Source organism: Rattus norvegicus, chromosome 10 (assembly GCF_021556685.1).
Source record: "Rattus norvegicus strain SHRSP/BbbUtx chromosome 10, alternate assembly SHRSP_T2T, whole genome shotgun sequence".
NCBI classification, from domain to species: domain Eukaryota; kingdom Metazoa; phylum Chordata; class Mammalia; order Rodentia; family Muridae; genus Rattus; species Rattus norvegicus.
This window is the reverse complement of record NC_141543.1, coordinates 60660289-60679950: the sequence shown is the minus strand read 5'-3', so window position 1 is coordinate 60679950 and position 19662 is coordinate 60660289. Positions and strand designations below refer to the sequence as shown.

The 19662-nt window shown below is 49.9% G+C and overlaps 1 protein-coding gene across 22 annotated transcripts in view; it reads right to left on the bottom strand.

Moving 5' to 3' along the window:
- Positions 1–5490: 5490 nt before the first annotated feature.
- The window catches only part of Dlg4 (discs large MAGUK scaffold protein 4), a 28408-nt gene continuing 14236 nt past the window's right edge, over positions 5491–19662 (bottom strand). For 14 of the 22 annotated variants that reach the window (XM_087571128.1, XM_087571129.1, XM_087571130.1 and 11 more), the window contains 12 exons: positions 13412–13707; positions 13138–13240; positions 12873–12987; positions 11449–11625; positions 11156–11192; positions 11033–11060; positions 10848–10895; positions 10670–10771; positions 10193–10365; positions 9180–9289; positions 8611–8702; positions 5491–8375 (listed from right to left, as the gene is read on the bottom strand). In XM_087571128.1, the coding sequence (XP_087427254.1) occupies positions 8269–8375; positions 8611–8702; positions 9180–9289; positions 10193–10365; positions 10670–10771; positions 10848–10895; positions 11033–11060; positions 11156–11192; positions 11449–11625; positions 12873–12987; positions 13138–13240; positions 13412–13707 (1388 nt within the window). In that variant the 3' untranslated portion in view covers positions 5491–8268. 22 annotated transcript variants of the gene reach the window in all.

Here is a 19662-nt window from a genome sequence, read left to right as displayed (position 1 = left end):
AATCTAGAGCGAGCCATGCCCTAAGCTTATGGATAAGAGAGCAGTATTGGAGTAGTGTCCACACACATTTGAGTAAATGTTAAGTGTGGGTTGTGAATGTATGGATGTGTGTGCGTAGTCTTTCATCCCTTTTCAACAGATCTCTATTTAAAGAAATACATTTTATAATATATATTATGCACTATACACACACACACACACACACACACACACACACACACACAATAGATCCATCCCATTGGATATGTGTCCTGGTCATTTATTACAAAATAAGTACCCCCACAACTTAGCAACTTAAGCAATCAACACAGACGACTCATTGTGAAGGTTACAGTGCAGCTTAGACCAATGGTTCTGACTCAGAATCTCTCCCGAGGACACAACCACGATCTCAGTCAGTGATGTGTTTGTTGAAAGACTGGACTAAGGCTGGAAAATCAGCTGCCAAAGTGACTCACTCCTACGACAGGCAAATTACTGCTGGTTGGAGTCCTCTGTCCCTCACCATACAGGCCTGTCCACGAGGCTGCTTGAATGTCCTCATGACATGACTGCAGGGCTAGCCTCAGAGAAGTGGCCCATCATTTCTTTTTTTTTTTTTTTTTTTTTTTGGTTCTTTTTTTCGGAGCTGGGGACCGAACCCAGGGCCTTGCGCTTCCTAGTCAAGCGCTCTACCACTGAGCTAAATCCCCAACTCCACGGCCCATCATTTCTAAACTGTCCTCTGGTCTCCTAGGTCAGCCCTCCTCATTGTGGAAAAGGACCACATACAAGGTAAGTCCCAGGAGGCAAGAAGCCCTGGGACCTTCGAGGGACAAGTAACCACATACCGAGAAGACAGACGCGTGCTCAAAGATCTCTTACTGATTGGCCTGCATGAGCAGCACATTTAGAGACTCTGTGGCTATACTCTGGGAGCATGAAGAATTTCGAGTTGGGCTGGAGATGTCATTTGGTGGTAGAGAGCTTCCCTGACATGCCCAAAGCCTTGGACCCAATCCCCAGGGCTTCAACAAAGGGAAGGGGAAGGTGCAGGCCAGACAGTGGTGAGGCCAGATATCTAAGGGATATAGTGGCCTGGCCTTGGTGTAGAAATGGCTTGGTCAGTGGGGCTAAGTGGCCCAGAGGCAATGAGGTGGGTCATTGGGACTGACTGACCCTCTCTCCATCTCTGTTCCCTAGCTGCTCCACAGCCAGCAGCCTTCTCTACCACACTCCCTACGGTGCCATGATGTTCAACCTCGTCACAAGTCCAACGCACCAAGTCAGCCAACCCGGGATGGAGCCCTCCGAAAGCCTAAGCCAGGGCAAACCTTTCCTCCTTTGTCTTCCCAGGTGTCTTTTCCCAACAGCAGCAGCAAACAGATAAAATCCCTGACCAGGGGAGGGCAGAGAGTAGCTCTCGAGCTGCCAGCTGGGAGCTGCAGGAAACCAAGAAGAGAGAGAGAGATGAGTCTCCTTTGGGAAAACACTAAAAAGAAGGAAGTATTTCAGGCTGGGAGAGGCCTGGCTGGCTACAAAGCTGAGGAGTGGGCCAAGGTGAGCATGCGGATGCTAAGGATGAGCAAGAGGTGTGGAGTACTGGAGGCCCCAGAAGAGGATGCTACAGGAGAAGCCTCACGCCTGTTAGCAGACCATTCCGGGCTCCTCTGAAAGGCTGGATTAATGCCTCTCTGAAGGGTTTGTCAAAGTTAAAAATGATGAGTCCGTTGTTCTGCGAGGGCCCATGCTGAGTTCTGTATGCTGAGAGCTGGTTTCTTCTCACCGGCACCCCGGAAAGGGTTGGATTGTGTCTTGGTTACTTTTCTCTTGCAGTGAAGAGACACTACAACCAAGGCAACTTATTGAAATAGATAGATAGATAGATAGATAGATAGATAGATAGATAGATAGATAGATAGAGCATTTAATTAGGGGCTTACTTATAATTTCAGAGGATGAACCCATGACCAACATGGCGGGGAATGTGGCAGCAGCAGGCAGACATGGTGCTAAGAGGGAGTTCATATCTGATCCACAAACAGGAGACCAGGAGAGCAAGACTAGATGGGATCTCTAGACCTCACAGCCTATCCCTGGGTGACACACCTAACAAGGGCACACCTCCTAATTCTTCCTGAAACTGTTCCACCGACTAGGGATGAAACATTCAAGTCTCCAAGTCTATGGGAAGCCATTCTCATTCAAACCTCCACGAGCTAGAACTCTCATGTCAAGAAAGGGTGTGGGGATCCACACCCCAGATCCAGGGGCTCTGCACACTCCATAGTGCAAAGTTGGAGGCCTAGAAACACAATGTCTGAGCTCAGATAGTCCCTCCTGTTTCACAAAAGAGACCTCCATCCTGAACTGCCTTCCAAGTCATGTGCACTTCCAAGGTCATGTATGGTAACACTATCTTGACCTTACCCCAGACTTAGAGAATAGGAACTATACATCAAGCCCCTCAGACTCTGGAAGATCTCGAGATGAGGTAACCCAGCACTGGATTCCTGTGAGCCCCATAGCTGGGTACAGTCAGGTAGAGCCAGGGCTGAGGGAAAGGCAGAGAGCTTACATGATGAATGCTGGCTGTGTGGATGAGGTAAAGCTGAGGGAAGAGAGGGACAGCCAAGGGAAGAAGGAGATGGGCCCCTGCACCAACTGGAGCTGACACCTCAGGGGCCTTAGTGTCCCAACGCTACAGTTGACAGGGCCTTCCTTTGGAGATAAAAGAAGCATAAACTACCCAAGTCCAGCAGGGTCCCTCTCCATCCCGCCTTGCCTCTCAGTCAACCCAGGTATACCCCAAGTTTGCAGCCTTAGAGCAATTGGAGTTCTGTGGCCCAAATCTTTCTGTCTCCTTCCCTTCAAAGGGTGAATGATTTAAGAAAAGATTTAAAATGCCGAATGCCTTGGGTTTTATGTAACATTCAGGTTTACCCAATAAGCGAAGAGACTCAGAACCGATCACGTACCACGTGACCACTTTCTACTGAGCACCTCATCCAGAGCTAAGGGCTTTACTAGCGCTGTGTGGTTTATTCCTCTTAAGGGCACAGCTAGGTAGGCAGTTATCGCTGCGCTTTACAGGTAGGGAAACAGGCCCCGAGGGCTTGGGCTTCTTGCCCAAAGGGTCAAAGACTCTTACCAACACAGGCAACTACCTCTAGGTTCTCTATCGCCCCCTACTGTACGTTCTCTCCTGGCACGGAGAACCCTCTTGCCAAAATAGAATCCTGCCACTCTGATAGCTTCTCTCTGTTTGTTTGCTTGTTGTTTTGTTTTTAAACATTTATTTATTGTGTGGTTGTGAGCATGCAGAGGTCGGAGGACAACTTCTTTCCTTCCACCGTATAAGTCCCATATGAGGACTTGAACTCATGTCATCAGGTTTGGCAACACACACCTTTTCTCACTGAGCCATTTCTTCAGCCCCTTTGACAGCTTTGCATCGTGGCACTTGGGCTAGAATACCTGTAAGGGTCTATGAGCCGGATCCTGCCTGGTCCCCTCGGTTCTGCTCTGCCCCCGTGCCCTCTTCTGTCCTCTCAGCTTCCACACCTAAACCCTACCTGTTGATGTTCTTTTAGGCACACTCCGCCGCCTGTCTCTGTTTATGTTTCAATATAGCATTGCTCCAAGGGAGGCCACATGCCCAAACTAGCCCTGGACAGATGTCCAACAGTCACTTTATTTGCGTAATAGCACTCATCGATTCTAATTATCTGCATCTGTCTTCATTCTGTTTTTTTTTTTTTTTTTCATTCCCATCGTTAGGGACATAAAACATGCCGGCACTAAAAGAAGATCCAGTGAGGATTTGGTGAAAAACATAAAGAGGGTAAGGAAAGAGAAGTCAGGATTTGAATCCAGGTCAATTTAGGAGTCTGGGTCTCTTCGCTGCCTTCTGGGGTGGGGGAGGTGGCTCAATGGCTAACACCAGCAGCTCTTGAGAGGACTTGGGTTTGACTCATGGCACTCATGCGGTGGCTCACAACTCCAGTGCCAAGGACCCAGTACCCTCTCGTGGCCTGACACATGTACAGTGCCTGGACGCACATGCAGGCAAAGCACTAATACACATAAACTTTTTATTTTTTAAATGTATTTTACTATGCGTATGAATGTTTCGCCTGCATGCATGTGGGTTTCCTGGATCTAGGATGACAGATGGTTATGAAGCACCGTATGGGCATTGGGAGTTGAACCTGGGTCCTCTGCAAGACCGACAAGTGCTCTTAACTGCTGAGCCATCTCTCCAGCCCCACACATAAAAAAAAAATCTTAAATTAGGGGCTGCAGAGATGTCTCAGCGGTTAAGAGCACTGACTGCTCTTCCAGAGGTCCTGAGTTCAATTCCCAGCAACCACATGGTGGCTCACAACCATCTGTAGTGGGATCTGATGCCCTCTTCTGGTGTGTCTGAAGAGAGCGACAGTGTACTCACATACATGAAATAAATATTTTTAACATTTTTAGATTAAAACATTTTCAATGTAGTGTCAAGAACAGGGAAGGGATGCATGCCTTTAAACTAGCGAATGGGAAGTGAATCTCTGAGTCTAAGGCCAGTTTGGTCTACATAATGGATTCCAGGAAAATCTCTGAACCCTGTCTCAAAAAAAAATTATTTTTCCAATTTGCTTCAAGGGACCAATGGAACTGAGGACACAGTTAAGTGGTAGAGCATCTGCCCAGCCTGTGGCCCCTGGTTTGGTGAGAAACATTCCTTGTAGGGAAACATTCCTTGTAGACTTGAAATAACATACTTCACACTGCTAACCACGCTTCCTCAGATGAGGAGGCAACATTTTTAACCTCTTGAATGTGCAAATTTGTCAGGTACACAGATCATTTACATCACTTAAAAATAACGGAAGGCAGGGACGACAGTGGATGCCTGCATCCCAACACTTGGGAGCTGGAGGCAGAAGGATCAGGGGTTCAAGGTCAGCCTTGCCTACACAACTTTGAGACTAGGCTGGGAACTTGAAACCCTCCTCCCCCCAAAATTAATAAAACAAAACAATAGCCAATGAAATGGCTTGACACCTCCTTGATACTACCCACCAAGCCTAGAAACCTGAGTTTGATCCTCAGAACTCACATGATGGAAACAGAAAATTTTCTCCTCCAAGTTGGTCTTTGACCCACACACATGTACCTTGGTGTATGCATGCATGCATGCTGGTTTGCACACGCTTGTGCATGAGTGCCCATGTGCACTTAGGGGCGCGCGCGCGCGCGCGCACACACACACACACACACACACACACAAAGAAATCTAAGAAGCAATTGAAAAAGGAGAAGAAAAAAACAAAACAGGGGCTGAAGAGATGGATTGATGGTTAAGAGCACCCATCCAGAGGACCCAAGTTTGGGTCCCAGCACCCACACTGGGTAGCCCACAAGCATCTGTAATCCTGCTCCAGGGAATCCAACACTCTCTTCCGGTCTCCTGGGCATCCACAAGCATGTAGCATACACTTGTATAGACACAAACACAAGTGAATTTAATTTTTTTTAATTAAAAGCAGTAATAATAATGCAGACTTTGAGCCTGGTGTGGTGGTGCACATTTGTAATCCCGGCACTCAGGACGCTGTAGCAGGATGACAAATTGAAGCCCAGCCTGGGAAACTTAGTAACAAAGAAACAGAGCAGGGAGATGTACCCCTTCTAGGTAAAGGCTCCTCTACTTCCTGGACCCAGACTCATTAAGACAGATGCATTAAGGCACCTGCCTCAGCTCCTTGATTTCTCCAGACAGAGGACGTCAGCATAGCCTCATCCTACCTCATCCCACACAGAACCAAGCTAAGAGAACTATCTGAGAATCTCCCCTAAAGCCACAAGATATCAGAACCATGGGGAACTTTCCTGGCACTCAGACCCCTGGGTCCTACACCCCGAGACTTGCAATGGTGAGCCTTGTGGATCAGGATGCTGTACGGATAATTACCCTGGTCGATCCAGAGAGTCATGGGTTTATGGGACAGCCAGCAGTTCAGGGACCTCTGCTTTGACGGCTGGATGGCATATCCTCCCCAGAATCACTCCTCCTAGGTTGGTCTTTTGCAGTCATCTCTCATCTTTGCTCAGGGATGGCTACAGAAACTGCCCTTTTGCAATTGTTGAGGATTTAAGAACTCTTAGGGCCCAGCAGGGGGGTGGGGGGTGTTCCCTGATAATCAGACAGATGTGGGGATGGCATCATAGCTGACGCAAGCAAATAGCTTATCTGTCAAGTTCTGAAACTAAACTCTCATCTTCACTTCTCCAGCTTCTCTCACTGGGGTCACATTTCTGTTTTCTTAGCCACAATATTTGCCAAGACTCCTCAAATCCTGCAAAGTGGCACACAAAGAAATCCAACAGTAACGATTCACATGGCATCCCTCACCCAGCAAACTCTCAAAAAGACTCTGTCCACGCCAAGCAGTGGTGGCACACGCCTTTAATCCCAGCACTCGGGAGGCAGAGGTGGGCAGATCTTTGAGGTCAAGGCCAGCCTGCTCTCAGAGCAAGTTCCAGGACAGCAGGGTTTCACAGAGAAACAATGTCTGGAAAAAAAATAAAACAAATAGACAAAAAAAAAAATTCTGTCCACAGCCCCATAAATATAACAAAGAGTGCTTCCTCTATGCAGTCCCATCTTTAATGGGTCAACCTAGAGTTTTTCCGGCTTTAAAACAATACCAAGAAATACACATTCGGTGGAAACTACTTTTTTTGTTGTTGTTGCTTTTTGTTTGACCTTCTAAAGTAGCTTCATTCTGAAGCTCAGGCTAGATACCCTGGGCTAACCCTGAACTCCCAGTTCTCTAGCTTCAGCTTCCCAAAAGCTGGGATTAGGGGCATATGCCTCCATAATTGGATTTCCTTAAATCTTTTTAAGGGCTAGCAATGTACTGGGGTGGCTCTTGACGCTGAGCAACAGTAGCAGCTTCAGCTTCCAGACTGGCACATAGGCTGCTGGATACTTTGTAACACAACAGGCTTGCCCAACCAAGGGCCTATGCTCTGAGCCCTTTAAGATGAATGGAGCTGAGCGCTTTCGGCCAGTCAGGTATATTAAATTTGTACATTCTGTACAGTTTTATACATGGGTCCTTTTCAATCCCCTATGAGCTGAGGAGCTTCTGTGTTTTTCTTTAGGAATGAATATGCCTTCAACAGGGATGAGGCCAGCTAGGGGAGTGGTCAGGGCAAACCTGAGCTTGCAGAGCTCAGAGTCTGCCAGGGACTAGCAGAGCTCCAGCTCTTCCCAGGCCTGTCAGCATTGTCTCTGTCTGCCTCGGTCTGGTAATTCCTTCCCAGGACCCTTTTAGGCACCCTATTCTCTGTGAGGTAAGGAAGGATCTGAAGTTCTCAGAGCCACCTATCCCAGGCCCCGACCTGTGTCTCTCCATTCCCCCCTTCACCCCAAAGAACCAGGCCACACACGGGGTTTCAAGTGTCTGTCTCTTCCTTTCACTCTCTCAAAAGAAAAAATAAATAAATTGCAGAAGGCGGCAGCATTTCCTGTCCTCCCCTGGCTCCCGGACACCCAACCCCTGACCCCTTGCCCCCCCACCCCCCTCCCATATTCCCCACTCCCTAGACCCATCCCTCCCCTTTTCCCAAAAAAATAAAATGAAATAAAATAAAATAAAATCCCAGGAAAAAAAAAAGCCACAGTTAGACCTTCCACTCATGCAAACCAGCAAAGAAAAAAGGTGGGAGGTGTGTGAAAGACAGGGGACCCTCAGGAGAGCCCCCATGCGTCTCCCCCCAAAAACCACCTTTGAGAAGAAAAAAATGGAGAAAATAAATGAGAACTCAAATGGCATGGGGAGTTATGATGGGGCAGGGGTGACCCCAGCCCCTGCCTCAGGAGAGCGCGGAAGCCTGTGGCCCTGCATCCCTACAGCGGGTACTCCTTGAGAGGGGCCCTGACTTCTGGAATGTGTGTGGGAGAAAATGGGGAGGGCAGAGGCCCCCAGTGGGTCTATGTGTGCATGGGGGCGGGCGGGGGTAGGGGTCCTAAGGAGCAAGGGCTCGGAACCAGGAGCCCAGCTCCCCTCCCCCAGACCCCAGGTTCTTGGGGTCCAGGGGCCCTGATCTGGGTTGCAGGGATACATGCAGAGGAGTGTCCCCCCTCCAGTGGGCTCGATCCAGTTAGAAAGGAAATAAATAAGAAGGGTGGGAAGGGAGGCTGGGGTACAAAGGACTTGGGCTATTCAGTCCACACCAAGGGCCCATGTGGTGGAGGCAGGGTGAGTCCAGGCCAAGCCAGGGCAGGAATCAGAGTCTCTCTCGGGCTGGGACCCAGATGTAGGGGCCTGAGAGGTCTTCAATGACACGTTTCACTTTGTGATAGATCTCTTCAAAGCTGTCGCCCTCTACGATGGCTGCAAGTCAAGTGGAGTAGCGAGTAAGGTCAAGGTTCCAAAGACGTGACCAAGGAGCCCAAAGCAGGGAGCACCTCTGACTCCTTCAGCCAGGAGCCATGGCTCCCTGAGCCCAATGACAGGACACCTCTTCCCACACCGACCACACCCAGTAGGGCACTCCATGCAATCTCAGTACACCCTGGACTCTGTGGCTCACGGACTCCGTGGCTCAGGGAAGCGGGTGGCCTCTCACCTGAGAAGCACTCTGTGAACTCCTGCTCCAGCTTCGTGGCTCTGTCGAAGGCTTTCCGGGCTTGCTCCTCTGTGATCCGCTTATTGATCTCTCTGTCAAGAGGGAGAAAGACACAGACATGAGGGGTAGGGTCCTCTCTGCCTCTCTACCTCCTTCCTGGTAGGCTAAGTTGCAACTTCTCTCATAGTTGGAGCACACAGCAAACAATATGATTTCTGATACCCTGTGGGGCCACAGATGAGCTCATGGCAACCCACCCCATCTAAGACCTCTGGAATTCATCCTTCCAGCCTTTAGCTGGAATGCCCAACTGCCTCTGAGGTTCTGGTTTGCCCCAGCCTGTGTATGCCCCAGGGGGCTACTGAGAACTGTAGGCCTGCCTAACCCAAGGCAGGAGAAGGGGAAAGGTCTGCCATTGTTTCAAGCCTTGACTCTCAACTCTCAATGCAGCTCTTTGAACACTGTGGGAGTTGCTGTCCACAAAGTGGACAAGATCAAGGTGGGGGACCTTGAGAGCCCAGGGTCACAGTTAGAGGGAACAGTGGGGGAGCCCCCAGGACCATACTCACAGCACATTCTCCAGGGAGCGGGGACGGATGAAGATGGCGATGGGGTGCAGGTGGGCCGCCTGCAGCCGCCGCACGGCATTGGCCGAGACATCGAGGATGCAGTGCTTCCCCTGGGGGCAGGCAGGGTAGGCGGAGGGGGACCAGCAGGTAGCAGGAAAGGACAGACAGAGGTACCAGGAAAAGATGGAGAATATAGAAATGTGGGGGCGGGAGGTTGGCCAAAGGGGAAGTGACAGATGCCAAAGGACATATCGGCAAGAGAAGAGAGGAGTGGAGAGAGTGACCAATGGAGAAGAGGAGGGAAAGGAAGACGGAAGGCCAAGCCCAGGAAGGCATGGGGTGAAACAGTGTGGGACAGGAGAGAGGGGACCCGAAAGGTGGAGGCAGAGCAAAGGCAAGGGGCGGGGCGGGTGGGGTGCGGAGGGTAGAGCCGGGCAAGCAGGGGAAGGCGGAGAAGGGAAAGGATAACGGAATTAGGGTAGAGGGAGGAGGAGGGGAGGACAGACAGAGGACAGACAGATGGAAGGAATGGGAGAGACAGATGGGAGGGAGGGGAGGCAGATGGGAGAAAAGAGCCACAGAGAGAGGGCAGGCAGTGTGGAAAGCGTTAGGGGAAAGGGGGAAAGGAGGGATGTGAGAGAGGGTAGTGGGGACCACCCCCCATTTAAGAAGGAAAGGAGCAGAGGGGAGTCAGAAAGAAAGAGAGGCACACGTTGGGGAAGGCAAAGCCATCAAAGGCAAAGGTCCAGGAAGAGAGGAGAAATGGGGCAAGGAGGAGAAGCCGGAGAGACAGGGACAGATGGCGGAGGGGAGCATGGGGTCAGGAAGCAAGGGGAGCGGGTCACGGAAGAGCAGGCGGTCAGAGTTGCCCAAGAGGAGGAGGAGGTGGAGGAGCGGAGTGCAGACCCAGCAGGGAAAGAGACAGAGAGAAAGAGAGTTAGAGAGAGCTGGAGGAGGCCATGGGGTAGGGAGCGGGCAGGAGGAAGAGGATGACGCTGCCCACAAGCTCTTACCTGCTCTGCTACCTCTCGCACAGACTGGACGCTGGTCCCATAGAGGTGGCTGTTGTACTGGCCAGCCTCAATGAACTTGTGTGCCTGGATGTCCTTCTCCATTTTCTCCCGGGAGGAGACAAAGTGGTAATCCCGGCCGTCTATCTCATATTCCCGCTTAGGACGTGTCGTATCTGCCAAGAAGTCATTCCGCCCCACAGAGATCTAACCACCACCCCTTAATGCCAGTCTATATCAGCCAACCCCTCAGAGTACCCAGGGAGACTGAGACGAAGGTAGGACAGAACTGCCTGTCACCCTGGGGCCTGCCAGGTTCTGGCCAGCCTTGTTTGCTACAGACATAAAAGCGGGTGGGCAGAACCCCTCCTCTAAAGTGATCTGTGTCTCACTTTACTCCAATGTCACGACCCTGACAAAGTGACAGGCCTTGAGTCCCCCAACTCCAACTCCATAGAGATCCAAGGTCCCCATACTCACGAGGGACACAGGATCCAAACTTGTCGGGGAACTCGGAGAGAAGATCATCGTTGGCACGGTCTTTGGTGGGTCCAAGGATGATGATGGGACGAGCATAGTGCACTGGGGAGAAAGGGTTTGGCTCAGGCAGCAAGCAGGGCAGGCGGGCAGGAGGGCTGAGGCTGGGGCCAGGGCTCACCTTCCATCTGGGTCACCGTCTCATAGCTCAGAACCGAGTCTTCTCGACCTGGCAGGAGACAGGGCATCTGCAAGGGGCTCTCCAAGGCAGGTGACCTGGAGACCGTCTCGCCTGCTTCCCCCAAGGACGTCAAGGGGAGCTTCATGTTCAGCTCACCCCACAGCTTTCCAGTTAACCCCACCTACCCTGTGATCCAGAGCTGGAGCCCCAGTCCTAGAAGAAAAAAGCAATCCTTGTGGTAGGCTCAGGATTTAGCTCAGAGGCCACCCCTACCACTTCTCCAAGTTCGTCATCTACCTTCCACCTACCTTGGCCTTTAACCTTGACCACTCTCGTCGCTCGACCCTACGGGACACAGGAAATAGTAGAGACATGCTCAGTGAGGTCCCCACCCTCTGGACCAGGTGGGAATCCCATCTTCCAGCAGCAGCTGGGCTCTATGTCCCTCACAGAGAAGTCCTCTCCCAGAGGTCGATGGGAGCCATAGTCCCCAGCAGGGCCTTGCAGATTCCCAAGAGTCCTGTACTGAGTGTCTACCCTGGGAGACCACGTGGACTTGGATATCTCGATGGGGGAAGCTGCAGGGCCCTGGGAGCCTCACCGCCGTTTGCTGGGAATGAAGCCAATGTCGTCGGTCTCACTGTCGGAGTGGACCCGCCGTGCTTGCCACCACTCTTCGTCACCAGCGTCAATGACATGAAGCACATCCCCGAAGCGGAAGCTCAGGGCCTGGCTCAAGAAACCGCAGTCCTTGGTCTTGTCGTAATCAAACAGGGCCCTGTAGCACAAGTGACTATGGGTCAGGGCCTGGCTGTGGACCCCAGGAAGGACGCACCAGGCCCCACAAGAGTCAGTCAGATTCTGGACAAGGGATCTGCAGCAAGGCAAGAAACCGCTGGTGTCACATACAGCAATGCCTGACCTCTCTAAGGACAAAAGGTTCTGGGAAGTTTCCCAAAGGACGAAGGTGCAGAGGAAAGCAAGGGGGGCTTCCTCCTTGCTGAGGTGAAAAGCCCCCATGGTCATGTAGTATCATCCAGCAGTGAGACCCCAGGCGCCTACCAGCCTCCAACAGGGAGGGAGCTCTTAGGTGCGGGGCCCCCAAGTAACACAAGCATCCAGGAGAAACACTGCAAGCTCAGTCTAGGACCTGTCGGCTGCGACAGGCCCATGGATAACCCAACGGAGATGGCCTAAAAGCAACAGCCAGAATTAGTTGGAACTTCAAAGAAGGCATCACAACAGGCCACACAGCTCTAAGGGACGCCTGTGTAGCAGAGGGCAGATAAGACCAGCCACCTGGACAGGGGAAGCAGACAGAGAGGGACAATGCCTTGTGAGGGACCTCGATGCCTTGTGAGGAGACAGGAAGGGGGCTCATGGGAAAGGAGGCCCTGAGAAGGGAACAAATGTTACTGAGCCGTCAGGAGGTGTGCTAGGAGGGTTTCCAACAGTGGTTTCAGTGCCTGCCTACCATGCATGAAGCCCTGGAGTCAATCCCTACACAGAGAGGAGAATGGGAGGAAGGGAAAGAGGTAAGAAAGACAGGAGGTAGGCACAGAAGAGCTGCAGTCCCTCCACCGAGGCCTCACACAAGGATGCCAAGCTGGAGGATGACTCAAAATATCCCAAAGCTGGGCATGGTGACAAGCGCCTGTAGTCTATGGCAAGATTATTACAGCACAGGGGTTCAAACTCAGCCTAGGCAATGAGAGAGGAAGGGACGGAGGGAAGAAGTTAGAGATGCCTGCTGCGTCAATACTGGCCTTAGGTCCTAGCAGGAGAGCCATCAGGAAAGTGCTTGTGTGACCAGAGACTAGGAGGCAATTCAGACACTTGGGGCAGGGGCTATTCCAGAAGACCAGTGTGTGCAGCCAAGTCTATGAACCCTTGACTAAGTGTCACGTCTGGGTGGGACAGTAGAAGGGCAGGATTTAGAGGAGGAGCTGTTTGGGGGTTGGACACAAGTTCAGGGGGAGAAGAATACACGGAAGCCTCTAGAGTCAGGCCCAGGAAGTTTCTTACCTAATGTAGAAGCCCCTCTTGGGGTTGCTTCGCAAGGATGCAGTCCCTGAGCCTAGGCTACTATTCATGAGCTGTTCCCGAAGATCATGGATCTTGGCCTCGAATCGACTATACTCTGAGAAAGGACAAGAAGTTTCTGGAACTCTGTCCCATCCTAATGCCACACCCCATCAACCCTCGCTCCACCCCTACTGAGACCATCCATCAGCTAAAGAGACAATGCTGAGGTCCACCTTAACCAAGACAGAAAACTTAGGCGTGGTACCTTCTGGTTTATACTGAGCGATGATCGTGACCGTCTGACCCGCATTCTTCAGGGCAATGGCAGCCTGTTCGTGACTGGCATTGCGGAGGTCAACACCATTGACCTAGAAAGGGGAGAAGATGCTATCACCTGGGATGGGAAGACAGTCATTCTTAGGAGTGAGTGGGTCAGGGAGTGGTCCAGCTGGACCAGGCTTGAGCCCATCCAGTCCCTCCCCAAGAGCAGAGAACTCCCTTTGGGGGGCAGTGCAGACCCTTGCACAGGCCTCTCTCACCGACAGGATCTGGTCCCCCTTCCGTAGCTCCCCACTGAGGTCGGCTGGACCCCCAGCAAGGATGAAGGAGATGAAGATGCCTTCACCATCCTCGCCGCCCACGATGTTGAAGCCCAGGCCGGTGGAGCCCCGATGGATCACGATCCGCCTTGGTTCCCGGGGAATGTCTTCCTCCCCCAGCAGGTCCTTGGCCACAGGGGAGTAGCGCCGAGGGGAAGTGGGGGTCATGGCTGTGGGGTAGTCAGTGCCCAAGTAGCTGCTATGACTGATCTCATTGTCCAGGTGCTGAGAATACGCTGAGGGCAGACAGGGCATGAGATGAAGATGTTGTGACCGTGGCACCCACCCATCTGTCCCCTCCAGAGGGAGCCCAGAGCCAGGTTCAGTCAAAGAGGAATTATTCTGCCAAAAAGGTATGTGGGTGACCCGCAGCAGGGGTCAGAAGTTTACAGATGACATCAAAGGGCAAGGGTTGGGAGGTCATATGTCTTTAGTATGCCAGGAATGGGGCCAACAGGAGGATATTGGCATCATGCTTTTGACTGCCTTTTGGTTAAAGTGTCTCTCAGGTCTCTCAATGCCCCTCCCTCTGCCCAGTCATTAGGGTTTTTTGTTGTTTTGTTGGGTGATTGTTTTTTTTAAAAACTGGGTCATTTGTCTAAAGTATTTCCCACATTCTATGAGCGATAATAGTCACTTGTTTCCCTGTGGTCTTGCTTAGCCTGTGCCCCATCTCTGCTCCCTTTTTGTTTCCCTGGGCTTGTCCCAGAGGCTTAGTAGGCTCAAATTCAATATGAAACGTTCACCCAGCAAGGGGCGAACTGTGCCTGCCACAGGACGCAGTGACGTCTGCTGGGTGTGGTACCCACACTTTAGATCCACTGGGACAGTAGAACCCCAAGTTTCAGGCCAGCCGGGGCTATGTAGTAAGACCTTGTCTCAAAAGAAATGGGGAAGTGTGAGCTGACTGCCTGTCTTTCTAGGACTGTCAGGTTCTGGGGTCATCATCTGACCTGCTCGTTACAATGCCCTTCTACCAGAGTCCTTATGGGCATTCAGGGTGGTGTCTAAGGTTGGTGTTCACAGGGACTGCAAAGTGTTAATGTTGTACAATCATTAATAAGATTTTTACAAAGGACTCTCCTACCTGCTGAGTGTTGTGTTCGAGCCTACTATCCCACTGAGGAGGACAGGACGGCACTGAAGGCTAGTGCGGGTTACATGGTGACTTTGACGCTATCTTGGGCTATATAATGAGACCCTATCTCAAAACAAAAACGGTAAGAAAACAGACCCACACACGCACCAGAATTGCTGCCTGGCAACCTTGAGCTGACTCTGTGATGAGCGTACACAGTTGTGGGAGCAGATGACTGAGCCTCTCCCTTATTTACATTTCCATGAAGAAATGGCCTGTCTCTAGGTGTTCCAGCATTCTCCAAGGGTAACAAGGGGAAATGCTGCCGTGAAGATGGGACCCCAGGTCTTGCTCAACCTGTACGTCCACCACATGATGGCTCCCCAGCCTGAGTCCATTTGACCAAGTTTGGTTTTGGTTTTACTTTCAAGTCTCCCACTTTCAAGGATCTCACTATGTTGCTTACGCCTTCGCTGAACTTGATCCTCCTACTTCACTTTTGAGTACCTGTGTCCATCGCCATGCGGTACATCTGCTGCCATGCCTGATACCCAATTGTTTTCAAAGGTATTATTCTGGGGGCTGGAGAGATGGCTCAGCGGTTAAGAGCACTGACTGCTCTTCCAGAGGTCTTGAGTTCAATTCCCAGCAACCACATGGTGGCTCACAACCATCTGTAATACCCTATTCTGGTGTGTCTGGTGTACTCATATCCATTAAATAATATTTAAAAAAAATAAAGGTATTATTCTGACCTCATGTGTTTGCTTATAAAATAAATTATGTAAGGCCAGAAAAATCCTCTTCAACAAGACTGCTGTGACACTAATAATCCTGGGCCCCTTCCTGGCCCTCTAGTATGACTTACACATTTACGTATTTGTTTCTGGCTTGGTTATTTGGTGGTGGTGATGTGTGTGTGTGTGTGTGTGTGTGTGTGTGCGCGCGCGCGCACAAGCATGGAGGCCAAAGGCTGACTTCAAGGGTCTTCCCAAAATCATTCTCCATCTTAATTTTTATTTGTTTGTTCATTCGTTTGTTTGTTTATATACAGGATTTCACCACCTACCTCCGGTTGTCCTAGAACTCACTATGTAGACCAGGCTATCCCTGAACTCACAGAGCTCCACTGACATTTGCCTCCCCAGTGTTGGGATTAAATGCGTGTATCACAATGCCCAGCTCCACCTTACTTTTTAAGACATGGTCTCTAGCTGGATTTAGAACTCACAGACTAGGCTAACTGGGCAGTAAATTCCAGGAACCCATCTGTCTCTGCACACCCCTCAGAGTCAGGATGGAAGTCATGCATCACAGCACCCAGCTTTCTGTGAGTGTTAGAGAGCAAGACTCTGGTCCCATCTCCCCAGCCCTATTTTAAAACAAACAAACGAAAAAGGGAGGGAGGAAGGAAGGAAGGAAGGGAGGGGCCTCGGGGCTGGAGAGATGGCTCCGTGGTTAAGAGCACTGACTGCTCTTCCAGAGGTCCTCAGTTCAATTCTCACAACCATCTGTAATGAGATCTGATGCCCTCTTCTGGTGTGTCTGAAGACAGCTACAGTGTACTCATAATTAATTAATTTAAAAAGAAACATGGCCTCATATAGCCTAGGCTAGCCTTAAACACACTGTGTAGTCTTGAATTTCTGATCCTTCACCTCCTCCTCCTCCTCCTGATCACCAAGAGCATGTGTATACTTCGTGTATACTGGAAAAGCACTCCACCCACTAAACACATCCCCAGCCATTTTTTGAGGCAGGTTCTATGTAGCCCAGGTTTCCCTTAAAATCTCAATCCCCCTACATTAGCCTCCCAAACCTTGTGATTACCAGTACATTCTACCCCTCCTGCCTCTTGTGCTTCTTGCCAAGACTGGAAACCATCCCTTTCCCCAAGGAACTCAAGTTAATTTTGGTAAGTTCAGAACTAGTACCAGAGGCTGGATGGTGATGGCGCACACCTTTAGTCCTGGCACTATGGAGGCAGAGGCAGGAAGATCTCTGAGTTTGAGGCCAGCCTGGTCTACAGAGCAAGTGACAGGACAGCCAGGACTACACAGAGAAACCCTGTCTCAGAAAAACAAACAAAAAACCAAAACAACAACAAAAAAGTACCAGAAAGAGGGATATGATCACACACACCTGTAATCCCAGCCCTAGGAGGCTGAGGCAGGAGGACGACCAGTTCAAGGGCAGTCTTGGCTACATAGTGAGACTTTGCCTCAAAAAAAAAAAAAAAGAAAGAAAGAAAGAAAGAAAGAAAGAAAGAAAGAAAGAAAGAAAGCAAAACCAAATAGTGCCATTAAATTTGAATATGCTGTAAACATGTTTCATATTTGAAAAAGGAAATAATCTCATTCTTCCCCAAAAGAATGTCTTAGCTACTCTCCCACACATTTTTCCAATTGAACTTTAAGATGCAACATAAATTCTGAAATTCTAATTAGTATTCCATAAGATGTATAATGTGAGGAAGGTTGAGATCTTTTACATATTAAGGTTTTTGCATATCGGCTCAGTGAATAAAGATCTCTGCCAACCAAGCCTGACAATTTGAGTTTGATCCCCAGCGCCCACATGATGGGAGGAGAAAGCTGACTCCCACAAAGGGTCCTCCAATCTCTACACACTCACTATGACATGTGAGCCTGTGATCACACACACATGCGAACACATACACACACATGCGAACACATGCATTAAATAAATGTAAAAAAAGTAGCCTTAAAATTTTTTTCACCTAAAACACTGTTTTTATACCCTTCAGTAAAATGTCATCACTTCTGCTCGGTGGTGGTAGTGCACACCTTTGATCCCAGCACTTGGGAGGCAAAAGCAAGAGCATCTCAGTGAGTTCCAGGACAGCCAGGGCTACACAGAGAGACCCTGACTTGGGTGGGAGGGTGTCATCATTTTCAATGGACATGATGGTGCCCACCTGCAGATCCAGCACACAGGAGGCAGAGGCAGGTGGATCTCTGTGAGTTCCAGGCCAGCCTGGTCTCTATAATGACTGGTCTGTAAAACAAGTTCCAGGCCAGCCAGAGCTGCATCATGAGACTCTGTCTCAAAAAAATTCTTCACCACTTTTCTCATCAACTTATTATATTTCCTGTCAAATTTATATCTCTGTCAAATGACAATCATGATCCCCATTCTAACAATAATAATCAAAACATCATGACAAATTTACCCCAGTAAAATTATCCTGGTTGAGAATCACACTGCTTGAGAGTCAAATAAAACAAAAAGAGTAAGTAAATGTTGCATTTGAAACCAGGGAAACCAGGGATGGAAAGAAGGCTCAGCAGTTAAGAGCACTTACTGCTCTCTCAGAAGACCCTGGTTCATCTGCCAGCACCCACATGGTGCATCACAACCACCTCTAACTCCCGTCCCAGGGGACCTGAGCCCTCAACACACTTCTGACTTCCATGGGCACAGATCACACAAGTGGTACACGGATGGACAGATGTGCCACAAAACAAGGACACACATTTAAAACAAGATAAAGAAGTCCGAAAAAAAAATGTCTTACAAAAGAAGGAGGAAGGTAAGAAGTTTGGCTGGACATGGCAACACAGCCTGAAATCTCGGCACAATTGTGTCTCAAAAAACAGTGCACACTTTTGATCCCAGCACTGGGAGGAGGTAGGGGCCGAGGCAATGAATCTCTGTGAGTTCAAGGCCCAGCCTGGTCTACATAGTTCCAGGACAGCCAGAGCCGCCTTGTGAGACCTTGTCTTGAGAAAAAACAAAACAAAACAAAATAGAACAAAACAAGACAAATCATGGGATGGGACATCTGAATAGGTTAAGGTGCCTGCTACCAAGTTTGATGACCTTGGTTTGAATCCCAGAACCCTCACCGTAGAATGAGAGCACCAGCTGTCTTTGACCTGCATACACACCAGGACATGTCCGTACTGACACAAATACACACAAACAAATAAATAAGCCCTTTTCTCTTTCTAATTAAAAAAAGAAAGCAGAATTGGCTAATGGGGCCAGGCGTGATGATACATATCTTTAATTCCAGCACTTGGGAAGCTGAGTTCCAAGCCAACCTGGTCTACATAGTAAGTTGGGGAGAGCCAGGGCTACACAGAGAAACTTGTGTTGAAACAACAACAAAAAGATACCTATAAATAAATATTCCAGAACTAACCGTGGTGACACACACCTGTAATCCCAGCACTCAGGAGGCTGAAACAAGTGAATTGGCACACATTCAAAGCCAGCCTGGCCTACATAGGGAATAGCTGGGGCTGCACAGGAAAGCCCTGTCCAAAAAAAAGGGGGGCGGTGAGACTGGGAAGAAATGGAGCCATCTGAGGAATTCTTTCTTTCTCACTTTCCTTAATAAATCTACATTCACTGCACTAAGAGGAGGAAGGGGAAGGGAGGACGAGGGGACTATACAGGGCGGTAAGGCCTGTGGGTGTAACTCAGAGGCAAGCACTTGTTCAGCATGCATGGTGCCCCGGGATCCACCTGTCACCACTGTAAGAAAGAAGTAAGTTTTTGTTTGTCTGTCTGTCTGTTTTCGAAACAGGGTTTCTCTGTACGTTCCTGGCTGTCCTAGACCTGCCCAGCCTCAAACTCACAGGGATCTGCGGGCCTCTGCCTCCCAAGTGCTAGAACTCAAGGTGTGTACCACCACCGCCTGGCTAAGTACTTTTTTTTCCCCCCCGATTATTGGAAATTCCAGGAATAATCTTCGGCTGGTAGGACACAGCAGCACCAACATGAGGACAGTGCTGCAAGGCTAGAGAGGTAACCGCTAGAAGAGGCCTCCTTGCCTAACTCCTGGAGACACTCTGCTAGGATTTAGCTATGGGAAAGGTCTGTTGCTGGTCACAAAACCCCTGCTCCTGGGCTTACTGAAGGGTTTCGTTTGAAAACAGATGTTGAGTAGCAATTGCCTTTCACATCTACACTTGATCTTCTTTCTTCTGACAGGTTCTTCTCTCACTGTGTAGCCCAGGCTAGCCTGGACCTTCCGATCCTCCTGCCTCTGCCTCTGCCTCTGGCTGTAATTATATGTACGGGCTACCACAACCACCTTTCTCACTTCTTAATATGCTGAATCATGTTAAGAGGCTTTCAAACA